The sequence below is a fragment of the Dasypus novemcinctus genome, chromosome 2 (assembly GCF_030445035.2).
Source record: "Dasypus novemcinctus isolate mDasNov1 chromosome 2, mDasNov1.1.hap2, whole genome shotgun sequence".
NCBI lineage: Eukaryota > Metazoa > Chordata > Mammalia > Cingulata > Dasypodidae > Dasypus > Dasypus novemcinctus.
Window position 1 is genome coordinate 191,807,805 of NC_080674.1, and position 21,530 is coordinate 191,829,334.

At 38.4% G+C, this 21,530-nt stretch overlaps 1 protein-coding gene across 1 annotated transcript; it reads left to right on the forward strand.

The window, feature by feature from the left end:
- Positions 1-2,668: 2,668 nt before the first annotated feature.
- Positions 2,669-3,601, forward strand: LOC101435595 (olfactory receptor 2Y1B-like). The gene has a single exon (XM_004460544.1). It carries the CDS (start codon positions 2,669-2,671, stop codon positions 3,599-3,601), a length of 933 nt encoding a protein of 310 aa, XP_004460601.1.
- The last annotated feature ends 17,929 nt before the right edge of the window (positions 3,602-21,530 follow it).

The window sequence follows — 21,530 nt, forward strand, 5'->3', positions numbered from 1 at the left end:
AATTCTGAGTTGTCAGGATTGGCAGTGGTTTTGTTGACAACATAACTGGCAACTCCACCTCTTCCTTTCACTCAGCAAACATTTACAGAGTGCTTGCTATGCTCCAGGATTTTGGAGGGATTAATTACAAAGGTGTAATATGCAGGACTCCCTAAAATAGTATCTATCTTATTTATCAACAGACAGTGTTGTATGGTAATTTCGAGCTCATGAGCTTTGGGACCAGCATGTTCCAACTTTGAGTCCTACTTTTACCAAATAATGGGGTTGTGGCCTTGGGCTTTACATCTATGTCTCCATAATCTTCACTTTTCTTCTCTGTTAAATGGAGCGGTGATAGTAACAATCTCAGAGACTATAGATAAATGTAAAATAAGGCAAAACATGTAAATCATTTTTTATATTGCTAAGTATATACAGTGCACTTGAGAAATATTAGCATTATCTCTATTACTACCTTAATTATTATTTATCTAGTGATAAGCAGTAATGGTTGAACCAGGATTTATTCTTATTTCATGTCCCATATTCTAAACTCTACATCACAACATTACCAAGGTTCTCTGAGTTATTAATCCAAACAAGAAACATTCAGTAAACTCACCCTTCACTAATTATTTCAAATTTAGAATTATCATTGAGTCTTTGTTTTATCCAGTTTCAGCTGTTTCTCCCAACTAACTTCCTGATGGGTTAACTCCTTTTGTTCCAATTAATCCTTTTCCCTTCACCACTACCACTTTTCTCGTATCTCTTCATTCTCCCAGTAGAGAATGTGAACAGTTCTTGTAGAAAGATATTGTATGGAAGAAAACAGAAGGGAACTATAGCTAGATGACCTAGATTCTCTACCACTTTTTATGCTATTCGACATAATACAAGCTACTTAGTCATTTCCTCAGTTATATTGTGAGGATGTTAATATCTTCTCTAACTACTTCCTAGTAGTTAGAGGTTGTGAGGTTCAACTATAATGTAAAAAAGTAAAAAGTGACTGCCAGGTATTTTTATCACAGCAGATTATTATAATATTGAAAGACTAAGGTGGTCAAAGGAAATGAAAAATTGAGTTCTTTTCTCTGCCCATCTGTGTTTGCCATGTTCACATTATTCACCATGCCTTTGCCACGTTCATGTAATTCAGATTTATAATATATGCCAAGCTTACTTCCAAAAGGAACATGAAATAGTTTGCTACAAAAAGTATGGACATTTGCACATTCTTCATGTGCCTGGCTGGGGCCATCTGGAGATGATGGAGCCACAGAATCGTGTGATGGCAAGGTGTTGGATCAGATAGCAGACACGTGAGATTCGATGACAAATGCCCACAGACAGTAGACAAGTAAGGCGCACATGTGATGTAGGCATGGCAGAGGGGGATAGGCAGTGGTAAGGGCTAGAATCTGGAGAGCAGTGTCTGTTTAAAAGACATTCACTGCTCATGTGAGCTCTAGTGAATTAGTGCCTTGGATGTACTTATGCTTCATAGTGCCGATCACCCATTTTTGAAATGAGGTATCAGAGGTTTGAATATAAAAACAGTAACATCACCAAGTTTTAACACTTTATTAGGCCACAAAAAATATGAGCATTCCAGATGTGTTTTAAAGTTTATTCATTTGGGATCTTTGGACAGATAATAACTGAATATACATTTATCACTTCAGGAAGTGGGTGTAGCTCAGTGGTTAAGTGCCTGCTTCCCATGTACAAGGTCCCTCATTTAATCCCCAGTACCTCCTCAAAAAAAAAATTTTTTTATCGCTTGACAGGCATTTGGCAGTCAGCTGGAGTTGCTGGAGATATAATGAACAGAATATACACCATCTCAGATTATTGCTCTAACTCCTATCCTTTCTAAGTTACATCTCTGACCTCCATCTCTGGAGTGTCTGGGAAACCAGTCTTTCACTTATAAACTAGATGGTCTGTTATATCCTGTGTGTCATCTCTCTTCTGTCTAATCCCAAATTATCCCTGATCGACTTTCCATCCCCTTGTTCCTCATTCCCTCTCTTTAATTTTCATTTGTGATTTTTTATTTAGCTGTGGGTTGGTATAAAACTATTGGCCTTTTAAGATGTAAACCTCTGTCAAATTTACTTAACCATTAGTTCTAATGGAGCAGACTGCATTGCAGAGGAGGATAGTGAAATATGTTGAATACATACTAGGGCATAGTCCTTATCTACTTAATATGTCCAGTTCAAAGACATGAAAAAGAGGGCAGTTTGTAGCCTTCATGTCAATGGAGAAAAAAGATGCCTTTGCAGTAGAGGAAAACTAGTATTGATGAAGAAAAAGTATTAACCACAACATATTGGTGGAGGAGAAGATAAAATTTGGAGAGATCTGGGTATTGCAAAGCTTTTTCAGTATTCATGGGATGGGCTGCCAATATAGTGAATTTAGAGTCTGTTTATAACTGAAAATGACTGGAATACTCTTTTCACTAGGGGTTGTGAGCTTGGTGGAGTTTTCTTTCAATGGCAGGGGGAAACAAGCTTGAAAATACAGGAAGAATAAAAAAGTAGAATTTTGGTCACGTACAATGGGGTTATATTTGTTTAATAAATCTATTGCATATACTAATTCCCCAGATTTTGCCCTAATATCCCACTCCAGATGGTGTAGGAGCTTCCTCAGTGATAGGTGCTGAAAGAACATGGAGACAACCAATGAGAGCACGGGTGGGGATTTCATCTTAGTGGGCTTCTCTGAGAGCCCTGACTTGGAGCTGATCCTCTCCCTCTTTGTCCTGACGTTTTATACCATAACCCTTGTGGGTAACGTATCCATCATCCTACTCTCTATTCTGGATGCTCGACTCCACACACCCATGTACTTCTTCCTCAGAAACCTCTCTGTGCTTGATCTCTGCTTCACCACCAGCATTGTACCCCAGATGCTGGTGAACATGTGGGGAGCCAACAAGAAGATCAGCTACATTGGCTGTATGGTTCAGTACTGGGTGGCCTTGGCGCTTGGCTCCACCGAGTGTGTGCTCCTGGCAGTGATGGCTGTTGACCGCTATGTTGCAGTTTGCTGGCCTCTCCGCTATGCCTCAATCATGCATCCCAGGCTGTGCCACCTCCTGGCAGCAGCTTCCTGGTCTTCTGGCTTTGCCAACTCCTTCTTACAGTCTTCAATGGCCATGGTGCTGCCTCGATGTGGAAACCGGCGTGTGGACCACTTCTTCTGTGAACTGCTGATCATTGTTAAACTCTCCTGTGTGGATACTGGCCCGACGGAGTCCAAGATGTTTATCGCCAGACTAATTATCCTAGGCATTCCTGTCTCCATCATTCTGGCCTCTTATGTGAGCATTGCCAGGGCAGTAGTGAAAATGCGCTCAGCAGAGGGAAGGAAAAAGGCCTTTGGGACCTGTGCCTCCCACCTGATGGTAGTCTCACTCTTCTATGGGACCATTATGTTTTTGTATCTACAGCCAAAGGATAACTACTCCCAGGACCAGAGCAAAGCACTAGCGGTACTCTACATGATCCTTGCACCCACCCTCAACCCCCTGATATACACACTAAGGAACAAGGATGTGAAGAAAGCAATCAGGAAGGTAATGGGGAAGGAGCAAGTATAGGGAGATAAAGAGCTGGAAGAACAGGTGAAGCAGTCATAGGAGACACAATTTGGGGTATGCTTGTTTTAACTGCACTTGTTGCACTTTTCTATGGCACAGGTGGAATATCTGCCATGTTCTGTCTGGCTATTTCTGGAATTCTTGCAGATTGGGGATTTGCCAGAAAGAAACTGAACTATCCCTTAAAGGAACCTCTGCTTAAGGAATTTCTCACTGTCAAGTAATTCGGCATCCCACTGCTAATTTCTTTCTATTCCCAATAAATAGGTTACTAACTTATTCAAATGCCACTAAATATACACCCAGATATTTTAATAACACTGATAGTAATATTATGACACTTATTAAGTAGCTAAATGGCCATAGCAACTTCTTCATCATCTTCATCCTCCTCATCTATTAAAACAGTTAGAACATAGAGAACTACAGAGGATTTAAGTCAGTTAACTTTTAATGGAATACATTTTTATCATGGATAATTTTATGTAAAACAAGAACAAAAACTAAACAGTAGACAGAGACTAGATACTGTATCAACTATTCCTGTTTTATGGAATTGAATCCCATTACTATTCAGGACAAGGCTGTAGAATATGTCAGATTTCATCTAGTTTAGAACACATTTAGGGAAAAAAAACATTTATTTGTTGGGGATATGATAGTTTATAAATCACAAGTTTACAAAAATGATAACTGAATTAAGAGATCTGTGTCTGAAGTATAGAAAAGGTAACTGATTTCAGTGAATTTCCAAACAGAATTATCCCTTTTACCTTCACGGAAAGAGAGAAGTAAAAAGTAAAGGGAGTCAGGTGGCTTGATTTGTGTTACTACATCCACATAGTTTTATATGACAGTGATTCCGTTTCCAAGATCCCCACTGGCATCAACAGATAGCCCAGTGATTCTGTGGCCCAGGATGGGATTTGAGTCCACCTTAATTTCGTGAGGCATGGCTCAGAGTCTGTAATGACTTAAGAAAGAGAGAGTCTCCATTGATTAACATGGGACTTGAGAAAATCCTCTCCTGTCATTACCAGAAGGGCACAGTCTTTTCCTGCATGCTTATATGCTCAGTTATGATGGACAGGAAGAATTCCTTTTGTCCTTCTTAAGTTGCTCATCGGTGTGCAGAGGAGACCAACACTTTGAAAATAATAAATATGGGCTCATGAAAATACTTAATAAATATGGGTTGAAAGAGTAAATAGATAAGGAAAGATGTCCATGGCCATGCAAGATTGCAGCACAATGTTTAGAATGCCTCTGAAACATCTTTGTGCTCTGATATGCAATATTGCATTCATGTAAATGGGAATTTTGTATTGGTAAGTGACTGAAGGTGTATATTGAATTAAAATGATCAATTATGACTGGCTGCAGCCACCTCTATTGAGCTAGACTGTAATACCACACTGGAAAATAATAGAAATTGGTTAGTTCAAATATAAATTGTTGCTTAAAAGGAGAAACAAACTGTGGTGTTTTTATCAGCTTTTCAGTTAGAGTACTGGTTCTAAACAGAAGTCAGATTTTCCTCCAGGAGAAATTTGTTGATGTGTGGAGACATTTTGCTTTGTCACAGATTGGGGGTGGGGGTGCTTCTGGCGTTTAGTGGGTAGAGGTTAGAGATGCTGATGAATATTGAACTGTGCATGGGACAGTCGCCCCACAAAGAATTATTTGGCCAAAAATGTCAGTAGTGCTGAGTTTGAGAAACTCTGAATTAGAGAAATAAAAATCACAGATGCTCTGATCAAAGGCATAAAATTTATTAAGGCAGCTCATGCATGACAGTGGGGCAAATTAATGACATCTGAATTTTTATGAGGACAATAAGCATTCTGTGTCAGAAAGGGTCTAACTAGGAAAACAGAAACCACTTTAAGTATTTACAACAAAAGCTGTTTAATGTAGGAAATTGGTGACACAAGTGATGAAAAAAGTGAGAATCCAAAGAAATGTTGAGGAGGTCCTGAGATTAACAGCAGCATGATGCCACTAACATCCCTAGGCTTGAGGGATAAAAAGAGGAGCTGGTATTACTGGAACCCAAGGAGTAGGTTCACCTGAAGAGAACTGCAATCAACATTGCAAGTCTTGCAGAAGTCTTGCAGAAGCTGGAGCCACAGAGAGGATGCTGCTGCTACTGCCAGAGGTGCCACCTAAATCAGAGTGGGAGGGAGCAATATACTGCTTTATCCATTTATCCTGTGTTCTTATCTTCTGTGTATCGGAAAGCCTAGGGAATTCAGCCTTCAGGATCATCAGTTCCCTTGACCCTGTCCCACCACAAAACTGAACTTAAGTGCAAGAAATGTATCTGGGGACAAATAGGCCCCAAGCTAGTATCTTTCACCTAAGCTTCCATTGTTCTACTCGTCATCCATTTTGCCTTCTAGACATATTTAAGTCTTGTACCAAGTTCAGGCTTCCCCATAACATAAGGCAATATTCCATGTCTCTCCAGCAAAGTGGCCACGATCCTGTCTGTCATTATGTCCACATCAAGCCTGTACACTCCAGGTACTCCAGAGTCCTTTTCATCTAGCCTATAAGTAATTCTCAGGGTCTCATTGTCTATGAATGAAATAGGAGATAATTGATTAATATGTACATAAAAACTATCCTTCATAGCGACAATCTTCATTTCTGTACCTGGTCAGGAGGTTAGCATTGGTGCTGAGTTCAACCACATCATTCTTCTATAATGCAGTACATATAACCTGTGCTTTCAGCCACCACTTCAGTTGGTTCCACGTGGTGAGCCAATCCAAGCCTTTATTCCTGGAACACTGTTTATTTTGGACTGTTGTAGTCTTCCAATGATGTTAACTATCAAACCTGGCAGTACTAAAATTACCCCAGAGAATTCCATGGGTTCCAAACATAGTCTTTCCTACTATGTAGAAAAATGCCTATTTCCCTTGATAATTGGGATTATTCACCATACAGGAAATTAATCCTATTTACTAATTGTCAGTTCAGTGGCATTATGGCATGAGGAATCTACCATACCATGTGAAGTCATAACCATTTTTAAGTCTCCTGGTGGACACACTTTAGGAACTAGAACTCAAGACGAACAGAGCCCAGGTTATGGGGATGGAAAGAAAAACTTCAGTAGATTATTAGGTAAAATAGAGAGAGGGTTCACACTTGCTTCTGCTCCTTAGTTCCTGGACTCATGTACTCTGGTTTTGGAAAAAATGCACCAGATTTATAAAGCATATATTGTATGCTACCCAACAATATTATAGCCTCAGGGAGATATTGTCTCCAAGCTGGTGAGAAAACTTATTTTTTAGTAAGTGACTCCAACATTCTGTCAGGCCACTCCTTCTAGGAATTATGGTACATGAAAAGAGCAATAGTTTTTATGGGCATAAACTCACTGCCACATTTTTCTTATGTTAAAATTAGTTTATTGGTTGGAAGATTATTATGTGGAATGCCATAATGGTGAGTGAGGTGTTCCATATGTTCACAGGTAATGGTGCAGATGCATAGCAGAGAGAGAAGGAAAATCCATATCTAGAATAAGTTCTATTATAGTGATACAATTTTGTGCCCTCTTTATGATGGAAGGGACCCAATGTAATAACTCTTCTCTCTTAGAATATCTAATGTAATATAGTTTGCCACCACAGGGCATGTAAGATATGAAGGGCTCAGTGTGGGCCTCTAGTTTTGACAGTTAAGGCACTCAGTTCTAGTTTTAGGCAGGTCAATTTTGGTGAGAAGTCCAAATTGTTGAGCCTATGCATAGCCTCCATTCCCAGCACCACTGCCAATTTGTACGTGGGTATTTTGAGTAAGCCCTGAGGTGAATGAGGACAGAGGCTGACGGACAGTACACAGGAGAGGTTTTCTTGCTCATCTAAGTATTGAGAACCTTCTTTGAAGTGAGTAAACATTTAGTAACTATTCACATGACCACAGATATTCCCATGCCCTTTGTCCGTTCTGGGAGGTCCATCCATCTATGCCTTTTGTCGACATTTACAAGTCACATGGGAAAAACATTAACTACTTCCCATGAATCATTATATGGCCATATCTCTTGGCTTGACTCCTGCACAAAGTGTACATTCAGATACACTGTCCAAAGTTCTGTCCTCTTGGGTTATAGTATGGTTCACTTCCTGCTGTGCTAGCATTTCATATAGACCTATCTGTAAACTAGGCTCAGGTTTTTTCTTTCTTCATAATCTGGTCTTCGGTTATTCCATATAGGTCATAGAAGTGTCTGGCAAGAAGGGAAGCCATGCAACAGGAGTTGGTGTTGTAAATGACTGTGCCCCATTCTCATGCAAATTCTTTGTAATTCAGTACCAGTGCTTAATCTTGTACATACTGATTCTAGTTGATAAAGAATTGCTACTACTGTTTCCCCCCAACTTTCTGGATTGATAGGTAAGATTTTACCCAGTTTATAATAGGCAGCTCACGTGACATAATCAGTAAGTAAATGTCCCATGAGCATGCATTCAGTCTCTACCAGAGCCCATTGGCATTCTGGGGCTTGTTTCTCAAAATGAAATTAGTTACAGCAGGAAGAGATGTGACTTTGCACCCAAGCCCTGTGATGCTTTGCTGTGGTTTTCCTATTGGGGCTTTTCAGAGGGTTTATAGAGGATCCCTGTTTACTCTCACACATTGAACATCATTGGGTTTGTTGGTATTTAAGCCCCATGTACAGGATAACTAGCACTGCCGCCTGGACTTGCTGCAGAGTATTTTCTTTCTGTGAGTCCCCTTCAAAAGTGGCAGTCACATGGGTTTCCTGGTAAATATACATTGCATTGCAAATCCAAAGTAGCTCAGCAGTTATGCCTATTTTGTACAGGTTGGCTGTTCAATGTATAGTAGCTTATTTTCACTTTAGTGGCGCTAAATTTACATGCTGTACATGAACAGATGCTGAAAATCTTCACGGATATTGTAGTTCCCTGAAATGTCATGGGTTTTATTTCTCATCCAGTGGCAGAGTTATATCTTAAGGAGGCATAGGATACTTGCGAATCTGTGCACAGTCGTTTCATTTGGAATATATAATCAATTTATTGGACCAACATGATTCCTGAGATTTCCATATCATCAAGGTTCCTCTAGACAGTATTATGACAAAACATATGAGTTGAAGAAAAGCCAAACATGTACACTGCTGTACCTGGCAAGTTAAAGTGTACTGCTTTTAATATCATTGTTAATTTATATGAAGAAAAACACTTTCCAGCCAAAAGACTGTGATGATTAGCTTTAGCAAAAATAACAAATCTGAAACAGGTGCTATAATATTTGTCACTTCCTAATTAAATTACAATATTCTGCAGTTATTCTCTAAGACCTAATTGGTTTTTGCATCAATTAAACAAACAAGATAAATGGGCATGGGATAGTGATAATCTTCCATTAGTGATGATGGCTCTAATCTTTGCGTTTTTTCCCAAGGATGCTGTATTGTTTATTTACTATTTTGCAATGGAAGCATACTTCCAGGGGCTTTGACAGGACCCTTTTAACATAATAGCTTTCATTCCATTGGAGCCAAGGTGTAGTCATCTGAAACAATGTTCATTCCAAATACGTGTTCAAGACCTGGAGAAATAACCACAGGATTAATCCATGGACACTCTAGGTTCACTGTGAGATGAATTTGGGCCCAATTTCTATTTCTCATATGACTTCTATAAGTCCTCCAAATTGACCCTTCTAAACCTGCTTATTCATCTTTGTCTCCTGAATAGTCACCCCTGTAAATAGCTGCAGATTGATATCCCTTAAGGAAAGCTGAGAGACCTCTGTGCCTCAATTTCTTAATCTGTAAAATGATAGTATCAACACTTCCTTAATATTAATAGGAGTACTATTAGTAATATTTCCCTCATAGCACTACTGTGAGGTTTATATTGCTAAATATATGTAAAACACTTAGAACACTGCCTGTGATGGGAGTGTTATATAAGTACTTAACTATTGCTGTTGTTACTATTATAATTTATGTAGGAGGAATTAAATATACCAAAAGCCAATTGTGAGGTATAGCTGATCTTGTGAGAAATAGGAAACTCCCCAGGGCAAAAAACAAAGAGAAACCTGAAAAACAGCATGTTAAGAGATGATTTGGATGCCGTGGGGCCTCCTAATATGATTTTTCCTTCCTCAGTGTTTGAATCAATAAAAAGACAAGTGCTATTGTGCCTGTAGGGGGAAATATATTGCACAGCCTAATATTATGATCCACATTTTTTTTAAATACAAGAGAGGGTTTATGTATTTATTTAGGAAGTATTCATTAATTTTGTAATTTGCACAGTTCATTGTAATGTATTTTAAAAGTAAAAAAAGAAAACAACTTTATTTGTTTCTGGTGTTTCTGCTTTCCCAAGTTTTTCTTTTATTTTGAGTCTAAACACATTATTTTTATTTGGCCTAATTTAGGCCAAGTATATATTAGTTCATGGGATATGAGCTTTCCTAACAATGTAAAAAGGTGTTCATTATATCATAATACCACTGCATATTAGAGAAATTGTAGAAATTCTGTCTACTAATGTAACCTTATTGAGATATTAAATGTAAGTTTTTTCTTTTATATGTTTTTCTTAAATTAATTTTTTTATTTTAAAGAGGCTTTAGATTACATAAATGTTACATAAAAATGATAATGTGAGGGACCATTTACTCCCCGGCAAGCACAGGTGTGGCTGACGAGTTTGGCAGAGTCCAAGGTATGAGATGGAAAAACGTCTCCCTTGAAAGGTGTCAGGGTTCGAGGTGGCCAACGCCTCCCCTCAAGCCTTCTTCTGCCCATCTCCGCAGCTCACCAACCCTGCTAGCCACCCTCGCCTTAAATAAAAAAGAAGGGGGAACTGAGGGAAGGGTCCGCAGGCAGGCAAAATATGGCTGGCGCAAGTAGCTGAAACCAGGGTCTGAGGTTGATATGCGCCTCCCCTGCAGGCATCAAGTATGAGGTAGATAATCCGCCTCCTTGAAAGCCCGCTCCAAAGTGCCAGCCATAGCGCCAGTGCCAGGCCCTTTGCTTCAGACTCTCTCCCTAGTAACAGCTTACACGCACCAATCACAATGCAACAGTCTCATCAATCCTGACAGCTACCCATTAGTACCGGCCCTCAGATTTCAAACATTTCCCTAGCAACTGCTTACGGTAACCAATCAGAGGCTTCTATTAGTTGAGCCAATGAATGGCTTACACGTCACCCTGTGCCCTATAAAACTGTATGCACTTCCTCAATAAATCGGATCTGCGCCATCAGCCAGTCTCCATGAGCATCACTCGCGTCGGTCTTACCTGCTGTGAGGCCCTGCCTCAATAATGGATTCCTATATGCCCCACTCCCTCCCTCTCCCACACTTTCCCACATTAGCAACATCCTTCATCAGTGTGGTACCTTTGTTACAATTGATGAACAACATATTGAAGCATTACTACTAACCATGGACTACAGTTACATTATAGTTTACACACTCTCCCACATAATTTTGTAAGTTATGACAAAATATACAATGGCCTGTATCCATCACTGCAGTGTTATACAGGACAAATCCAATGTCCTGAAAATGTCTCCATATTACACTCATCCCTCAGAACCTCTGGTGGCCACTACCTTTACATCCATGATAAGAATTCTTCCATTGCTAGAATAATAATGTCTAGAGTAGAATAATAATATGTCTACGTTAGTCTATTGTTCATTCCCCAATCTTGAGAATTTTGGGATGGTGATGCCCAGTCTCCTTCTAATTGAGAGAGTGCTTAGATCTCATGAGGCAGATGAATGGAGCTGTCTTGCTTGCAGTTGCAAACACTCTCTGTTCCTTGGAAAGAGCCACTTTTTAAAATATTAAACTTATAAACATACATGCTTATGTAAAACAAGTTTGTAAAAATATTTAAAAATATTTTCCCTTTAAGGGCAGTCATTTGTCAGTTGGTTGAGAAAAAAGTACCATTTATGTTCCCCAAGTGGAAAAATTAAAAAGAGGCAATGAGGAAGAGATGGCAATTCCATACTATTTGCTATTTCAGCCTCTTATCATCAATTACCAGACTAACTCATTGTCCTTCTAATTAGTGTGTCTGACTAACCTTTGTGCCTCAAATCCATTCATCCTCAACTCGATGCCAAAATAGTATTTCTAAAACATGAAACAGCATTTTCCACATGCAAATAAATAAGCATCAGTTTGGTTTTGTATTTCCTGTCAGAGATTACATTGTAGTATTAATTTCCTAAATTATGAAAATAAAAATGTATTTACAAGTTTTATGGAAGAAAGGTATTTATTTATACAACTCATAGACTGTCAAATAGTAAGACAAAATTGATCAAAGTTCATGGTGTGTGATGGTTTTTTAAGGTAAATATTGAAACACAAGTAAGTTATTTTTCCAGCCAGTTTAGTATTCAGCTTATTGCTACCATAGAATTTTGTGCCTAGCAAAAAATAGGAACTAAAAAATATTTTTGAATATATAGAATTAGACAGTAAAGTTCATTTATAAGGTATTTTTTTTAACAAATGGAAAAAAAATTGATGCAGAAAATAAAAGAAAATGGAATAGAGACCATTTATTAATGGTCTCAGTATAGCGAAAGTATTATATTTGATTAGAAGCATAATGGGACACCAGGCAAATAGAAGTTAACAGGTAATTTACCTTGACCTGAAATTTGCTTTGTCTGAAATTAATATAGCTGTTTCAGCTTTATGTTTATTAGTGTTAGCATGGAATGTTTTTCTCTCTTTACTTTTAAATCTATCTGTTTATATTTAAAGTGGATTTCTTATATTCAACCTATACCTGGATCTTATTTTAAATTTCCCCTTCTATAGTCTTTGTCTTTTGATGGATGTATTTAGACCATTCATATTTAAAGTGATTATGAAAGCAGCTAGGAAGATAGAAAATCAATAGATGATCTGGAACCTGGCAAGAAGTCCCTGTGGACATCAATAACCCCAAGGTGGCTGCTGGAAGACCCTCCCCAAGATTCTGCCACTCAGAAGAAGGCTTCCTCCAGAAGCCAGGAGAAGCCCCAGATATTCCCCAAGGACTTCATATTTGGGCCCTCCTGGGAGATTGATGGGAGAAATAAGCAATCAAAACAGTAAACAGCTGGAACTTCTCCCCAGCAATTAGCAAAGGGGTGGGACAATTAACAGTTCAAAAGCCAGGTGCCAGGTCTGAACTCTCTCTCTTGTGTTTTCTCTCTCTCATGCTCTCTCACCTCTAGACCCGTTCCTGCTCTCTGCGCACTTCTCTGGCCATTTTTCCTCTGCCATGTGGCCACGCAAGTAAAACCTGGTCATTTATAATCTATAATGGGGAATTGTAGTCTGTAAATAAGCTCTCTTTTCCACTTTTTGACCCCTTCCTCTTCACCTGTGACCCCTGATCTGTTATTTTCTTCCATTTCTCTCCCTCCCTACCTGAATAAATTACTGGCCTAACTCACCCAGTGTGCTCTTGAAATTCATTTCTGCAGTATAGTCAAGAACCCAAATAAAATCCAGTAACAGTTATTGATATAGTTGAATCAATATTGACCATATTTGTAATTGCTTCCTACTCAATGCCCTTCTTCTTCTTTTTTTTTTTTTGTCTTCCATTTTTTTTTTTTCCCTGCCTACTCTGGTTTTAACTGAGTATTTTATATGATTCCTTTTTCTCTTCTCTCTTAGTACATAAAATATACTTATTTTTCTTGGATTCTTTTAAAGATGACCCTAGAGTTTTCATTTCATATTTACAGTTAATCTAAGCCCATTTTCAAATAACAGTTACCACTTCATGGATAATTCAGGTACCTTATAATAGGGTATTCCCATTTCTTCCCTCCCACTCCTTATAATATTCTTATCTTTCTTTGCACTTATCCAGATGATATAGTCATGGAATATATTGTTGTTAGTATTGTCTTGAACAACTGTTATCTGTTAAATCAGTTTAAAATAAGATGAAAAATTTTTGTTCCTTATTGAATGCTCATTCTTTTTTTATGTAGAACTGTCTCTCTGACCTATATAATTTTTCTTCTTTCTGAAGAACTTCTTTCAACATTTCGTGCAAGACATATCACCTGGTTATTACATTTTTCCTCAATTTTTCTTTATCTGAGAAAGAATTTAGTTCATCACTTTTGAGAGATACAGAGTTGTAGTTTAGTGGGTTTTTTTTCTTTTAACCTTTAAATATTTCATTCCACTCTCTTTTTGCTTATATCATTCCTGAAGATAAGTGATATTTAATTCTTACTCTTGCTCCTCTAGAGATAAGGTGTCTTTTTTTCCTCTGATTTATAAGATTTACTTGTTGACTTTAATTTTCTGAAGCTTGAATATGATATTCCTAGGTGTAGATTTCTAGTAATTATCCTTGGTGTTATCTTTTTTTTTTTTTAAGATTTATTTATTTATTTCTCTCCCCTCCCCCCCCACCCCGGTTATCTGTTCTCTGTGTCTATTTGCTCCGTCTTCTTTGTCTGCTTCTGTTGTTGTCAGCGGCATGGGAATCTGTGTTTGTTTTTGTTGCGTCATTTGTTGTGCCAGTTCTCCGTGTGTGTGGCACCATTCCTGGGCAGGCTGCACTTTCTTTCCCACTGGGCAGCTCTCCTTACGGGGTGCACTCCTTGTGTGTGGGGCTCCCCTACGCGGGGGACACCTCTGTGTGGCACAGCAATCCTTGCATGCATCAGTACTGCACATGGGCCAGCTCCACACGGGTCAAGGAGGCCCGGGGTTTGAACCACAGACCTCCCATGTGGTAGACCGATGCCCTAACCACTGGACCAAGTCTGCCGCCCCTTGGTGTTCTCTGAGCTTCCTGAATCTGTTGTTTGTTGACTGTCATTAATTTTTGAAAAATTTAACCATGATTACTTCAAACATTTCTTCTATCCTTCGTTCTTTCTTTTTGTTCTTGTATTAGCATCATGTGTATGTTGCATTTTCATAATTGTCCCACCATTCTTGGATATTCTGTTTCATTTTTTCCCCTTCTTTTCCCCCTTTACTTTCCAGGTTTGAAAGTTTTTATTACCATTCCCTCCAAATTTACCGATTTTTCCTTAGCTGTATCCATCCTACTAATATGCCTGTCAAAAACGTTCTTCATTTTTGTTCCAGTGTTTTAAAATTTCTACCTGATGTTTTTATTCATAGTTTTCAGCTCTCTGCTTACATTATCTGTCTGTGCTTGCATGTTTTCCACTTTTTTCCATTAGAGAGTGCAGCATATTTATCACAGTCATTTTAAATGCCTGATCTGATGATTCAAAATCTATGCAATATCTCAGTCCAGTTCTGATACTTGTCCTGCTCTGCAGATTTTGTTTTTGGCCTTTTAGCTTGTGTTGGGGATTGAATCATGTCATCCACAAGAGGCATGCTTAGGTTCCAATTCCTGGTCCTGCAGGTGTGAACTCATTTGTAAATAATACCTTTGAAGGTGCTACTAAAGTGCGGCCAAACTAATTGAGATTGGGCCTTAATCCAATATGACTGAAGTCCTTATAAACAAAGGACACAGAAGAGAAGCCACTGAGAGTATCCAGAAGGCTGACATTAACAGGGTTGGAAGACAAAGGAGAAGATGCTGCCATGTGCATGCCATATGACAGAAAGGCTAATGATTGCCAGCAGCCAGGCCGGGATCACCACGACCTTTGGGAAGAAAGTACTGTCTTGCTGATACCTGAATTTTTTACTGCACCTAGCCGCAAAACTTTAAGCTAATAAATTCCCATTATTTAAGTATACCATTGTATGGTATTGTCTCAACAACCAGGAAACTAAAACTACATGCTTTGTATTTTTGTTGTTGCTGTTGAAAGCCAGAAATGATGTATCAGGTAAAAGAAACTTATATTATTATGCCTGTGGTGTAAGCATTTATGCTTATCTTTCAAGGAGTTAGGCTATATATCCAGTTTGCTGTAGCTGTGGTGCCAAAGAGTAGAGTAAAGCTGTGTCTCCAGTTTGCCAAGCTGTGGTATGGCAAACTGGTATCCTTTTTCTCTGGGTTTTACTAGATACTACTTCTTAAGTGTGTCTGAATTTGGCATTTCTTTTCAGCTGTAAAACCCTGTTATTATATAGTAGCTCTATTGATGCAGTGGTAAAATGTCAGGGAAGGGGTGGAGAAAGTATTCTATAATCCATAACTAGGTCTAAGACTTTTAGTGAGCCTTTGTTCCCTGGATTGTAACCTTCAAAACTGCTTAGCTTCTACCCTCCACCCCGACCCTGAAGTGAGCCAGGAAGGCTAGAGGGGGCTGGAGTATGATATTTCCCTTCTCCCATGTCATGGGAGCTGAAATTGAACATTTCCTTTTCCCCTGTGAGTTTCTGATAAAACCCACATTAACTAATCTCTGGTAAAATAGTTTTCTTTAGAGGAACAGACTGCTCTGAGTGTATTTTATTTTATTTTTTTAATGTGAATTCAGAGTTTGTTTATTGATGGAAATATGTACAAAGAAGTGTCAAAAGGAATATTTACTGGCATTCTTTATTTTTAAAAAATTTTATTGCTTTTTTTGAAGATACATAGTCACAAAAAATGTGACATTAAAAATATAAGAGGTTCCCATATACCCCACACCATACTCCCACTCCTCCCGCATCAACAACTTCTTTCATCATTGTGACACATACATTGCATTTGGTGAATGCATTTTGGAGCACTGCTGCACTGCATGGATTATAGTTTACATTGTAGTTTGTACTCTCCTCCAGTACTTTCAGTAGGTTATGGCAGGATATATAATGTCCAGCATCTGTCCCTGCAATATCGTTTAGAACAACTCCAAGTCCCGAAAATGCCCCCATATCACATCTCTTCTTCCTTCTGCCTGCCCTCAGCAAATGGTTATTTTCCAGCTCCCCTGCCAGAAGCAAGGAGGTATTTTTATCTCATCTTCATGTTGGCAGCTCACTAAAGCTTGTGGAGGTAAAACTCATGAAAGTGTGGGGGGTTACCCTAAGTCTGGGACTCCAGACATTTTTATTTCTCAAATTAGCCTATGCTTAGTCAACAGTAATTAATCAGTTAACCTTTAACTGGATCCTGTGGCAGTTTTTGTTCCAGGTAACCTGTGATTCTCTGTATCTATCTTTCCATGTGGGATCAGTAATTTGTCTTGTGACTTAATCCTCTAGTGAATTTAAGAAGAGTTATTGATTTTCATTTTTTTAAAGTTTTTTTCTTGTGAAGATGGCAGTGATGAATTGCAAACTCTTTTCATGCTGGACTAGAACCCAGTAGTTGGCATATCTTTTTTATACGTTAAGCCTCTTTAGTCTTTGTGTCTTTCACCCTCTCCAAAGTGTGCCTTATGTAGACAACATATAGTTGGATTGTATATTTTAATACATTCTGCCTTTTCATTTGAGTATTTATTCCATTTATATTCAATTGAATTACTGATAAGGTAGGATTTATATTTGCCATTTGCTAGTTGTTTTATGCTTTTTTCCTAAAGTTTTCCATTACTGACTTCTTTTGTGTTGATATTTTCTAATATAACCCTTTAATTCTCTTGTTTTTTTCTTTTACTATACATTTGTGTATTATTTTCTAAGTGATTTGCCTGGGGAGTACAATTAATATCTTATCTTGTAACAATCTATTTCTGATTAATTCCAACTTAATTTCAATGTTATGCAAAATCTTGACTCAAACATAGTTCTTTTCCACCCTGTATTAGTAAGGGTTCTCTAGGGAAACAGAATCAACAAGAGATATCTGTCAATAGTATTCGATTTTATAGGTCTCTCTCACGTGACTGAGGGGATGCGCAAGTCCAGGTTCCACAGGCAGGCTGCAACCCGGGGCTCTGATAAAAATCCAGTGAAGGTTCTTTTTTTTTTTTTTTTTAAAGATTTATTTTTATTTATTTAATTCCCCTCCCCTCCCCTGGTTGTCTGTTTTCTGTGCCTTTTTGCTGTGTCTTGTTTCTTTGTCCGCCTCTGTTGTCGTCAGCGGCACAGGAAGTGTGGGCGGCGCCATTCCTCGGCAGGCTGCTCCCTCCTTTGAGCTGGGCGGCTCTCCTTAGGGGCGCACTCCTTGTGCGTGGGGCTCCCCTACGCGGGGGACACCCTTGTGTGGCGCGGCACTCCTTGCGCGCATCAGCACTGCGCATGGGCCAGCTCCACATGGGTCAAGGAGGCCCGGGGTTTGAACCGCGGACCTCCCATGTGGTAGACAGACGCCCTAACCACTGGGCCAAAGTCCGTTTCCCCCAGTGAAGGTTCTTGATGAGTCCTGGGAGACACTGGCTGTCCAAAGATGAGCCGGGAAATTCTCACTCAATGCTGGGATCACTTCCCCTTTTAAGGAATTCAACTGATTGGATAAAGCTTCACTCATTGCTGATGGTAATACCCTGATTGATGTAACTGTAATCAGCTATCTATGATTTACCACTGCAGTAAAGTCAATGGTGACTAAAGTCCATAAATACCCTTGTATTACAGTTAACCCAGTACTTGCTTGACCAAACTACTGGGCACAATCACCTAGCCAAGTTGACTCATTAGTCTAACCATTACACACCCCTTCCTTTGTGCTATTATGTCATACAGATTACATGCATATATATTTTAATCCATTCATCACAGTTTTACAATTAGTGCTTTATGGATATGTATTTTAAGTCATATGGAAGAAAGCAATTACAAATAAAAATCATGTTACATCATCTATAATTGTCCCACAGTTCTTATGTATTCTGTTCCTTTTTTTTTTTCATTCTTTTTTCTCTTTGATTTCAGTTTCAGGTGTTAATATTGCTGTGTCTTCAGGCTTACTGATTTTTTGCCGTGGTCATGTCCGTCCAGGGTACTGATGAGTCCATCAAAGGCTTACATTTCTATCTGTTCTTGAATGCTGTCTACTTTTTCCTTTAGTGTATTTAGCATTTTAATCATAGTTATTATAAATTCCTGGTCTGGTAATTTAAAAATCTCTGCCATATCTGAGTCTAGTTCTGATGCTTTGTCTCTTCAGACTGTGTTTTGTGGCATTTAGTATGTTTGTAAACTTTATGTAAAGCCAGATACGATGTACCAGGTAAAAGTATCTGAAGTAAATAAGCTTTTATTGTGAAGTTTTATGTTTTCTGGTTAGGCATTAGGCTCTGCTACCTGTTTGCTGTAGTACACAGCTATACTACAGCAGAGGCTAAAATTTGTCCTCGTGTCCTGTGTTTGTTTTCCCTGTTGTCTTTAGTGTTTCCTAGAACATCCTTATGATATAAGACCTGAGTCGTGCAGATCTTTTCAACTGTAGTGGTCGTTTATGATATAGGAGCCTTGTTGATACCATGGTAATATGGTAATATATAGGAGGAGGGAGTGCATTCTATAATCATATGAATAAATTTGACCTAATTAACATTTATAGAATACTTAATCCAATAAATACAGAATCTGCCTTCTTTCCAAACTCATATATGGAAAATTCACCAAGAAAAACCATATCCTGACCCACAAAACACAGTTAATAAAAGAACAGACATCATAAAAAGTATGCTTTCAGACCACAGTAGAATTAAATTAGAAGTCAATAACAAAAAGATAGCTAGAAAATCCCCAAATATTTGGAAATTAAACAAGACACTTGTAATAACACATGGTCAAGAGAAAAACTTGATAAATTTTTAAGAATGTTTTTAATTAAATGGAAATACAGCTTATCAAATTTGTGAGCTGAAGCAATAATAGTATGGAAGGGGAAATTTATAGCTTTGAATACATATATCAGAAAATGAGAAAGATCTAAAATCAACCATCTAACCTTCCAACTTAGAAAACTCAAAAAAGAAAAGCACAGAAATCCAAAGTAAACAAAAGAAAAGAAATAATAAAAATTAGAGCAGAAATCAATTAAATTGAAAATGGGATATTAATAGAGGAAATCAATGGAAGTACAATTTGGTTGTTTAAAAATCAATAAAATTGATAAACTTCTATTCATGTTAACCAACTAAAACTTCTATTCATGTTAAGACAGAAATGAAAAAGAGACCTTTACAACTGAATCCAGTGACATTTAAAAGGTAAGAGAGTGAAGTGGATGTGGCTCAAGTGATAGAGCTTCCACCTACCACATGGGAGGACCTGGATTCTATCCCTGGGGCCTCCTGGTGAAAAAGAAGAAGAGAAAGTATCTTTGTGGCAAGCCACTGCCTGTGCAAGTGCCCGTGTAGTTAGACAGTGCCTTCACGAGTGCCCACATGGTGAGCCAGTGCCCTGTGCAAGTGAGTCATGCAGCAAGATGAGGACGCATCAAAAGAGAGACAAGGGGAGAGTCAAGGTGAATCACAGCAGAGACCAGAAACTGAGGTGGTGCAATTGACAGGGAACCTCTCTCCCCATCAGAGGTCTCCAAGATCGAATCCCAGTGAACCCTAGAGAAGAGAAAATGAGAAGAGAAAACACAGACAGCAAAAAACAAACTAAAAAATAACAGCAGGGTGAGAAGAGGGGAAAGGGGGGAATATAAATAAATAACTCTTAAAGAAAAAAAGGTAAGGGAATATTATGAACAACTCTATGTCCACAAATTTGATAACTTGGATGAAATGGATGAGTTCCTTGAAAGACACAATCTACCAAAATTCACATGGGGAAATAGATAATGTGAATAATCTTATATCTACTAAAAACAAATTGAATCAACAATGTACAACCTTCCTATCAGGAAGCACCAGTACCAGATAATTTCAGTGGGGGAATCTATCAAACATTTAAGAAGAAATTATGTCAATTCTCTAGTCTTCTTTATAAAATGGAAGCATAGAGAACACTTTCTAACTCATTCTATGAGGCCAGCATTGCCATAATACCAAAACCAGAAAAATTCATTACCAGGAAGGAATATTAAAGAGCCATATATATCATGGGCTGCTGCAGTCAGCTCACAATAGGTTGGTTCAGGGAAGGCAATGCAGAACTTTACAAAATAAAGGGACAGAAAGAGAGACACAAGAGAGGAGATAAAGATGGGACCAGGGGACTCACAGCTTCTGGAACTGAGGGCCTTGCCCCTAGTTTCCACATCGTGTTTATTGGAAACTGCCAAGTAGCTTTTTGCTATTAGAACTTCAACATCATCTACAACAATAGGGAACAACTGCAACATCTACAATAGAACAGGTGTAACATTTACAATAAGGAACAGGTAAGCCAGTTTCTCACATTTCCTCCTTTTTGTTTTTGCAAAGTCTACGCAAATGACATTTCACTGATTAACAAAGCTTCCTGCATGATATTTTCACTTGTAGGTTTGAACAATACTCATTAAATTTTTTCTCAATACATTCAACAAGGTACTTTATATGTCACTTACAGGTCATCAAATCACTTAAGTACACAATATGTTTCATTATTAGAGTTCTGATTAGTATGCAAGCATTTTACATAATCCATAATTACAGTAGATTTTACAACAATAAACAGTAAGACTTCCAACTAGCAGACATTTAATAAATAGACTTTCATTTCTCATGGACTTAATATTTCCAACCAACAAGGCTATATAGGCCAGTACTCGGTCAAAAATGATCTCATTTTCCCCAGTTCGTATAGTGCTTTTAGCATCTTCACTGGTCCTGGGGCCAAATCATATTCACAGGCTAAGTCAATATCCACCTTCTCCCTCTTTCTTTTTAAAGCAGCCTGCTGGAAGTCCTCCTACTCCCATGAAAGACCTTTCCTAATTAACACATCTCAGTGAGGGATAAAAGATTTTTAGTATTCCAACAATATTACAAATTCTGTTAACATGAGAAGACATTGTACTTATCAGTTACAGCAGAGAGTATAGTTTTGTCTTACCCAAACATTTAAGAATTTGATTGAGTAGCAGGGACCTTACAGCCTGTCCCAATTGTTTGCC

What these genes read in the sequence shown, in the direction of transcription:
- LOC101435595 (XM_004460544.1), top strand. Translation starts at nt 2,669, where the DNA reads ATGGAGACAACCAATGAGAGCACGGGTGGGGATTTCATCTTAGTGGGC.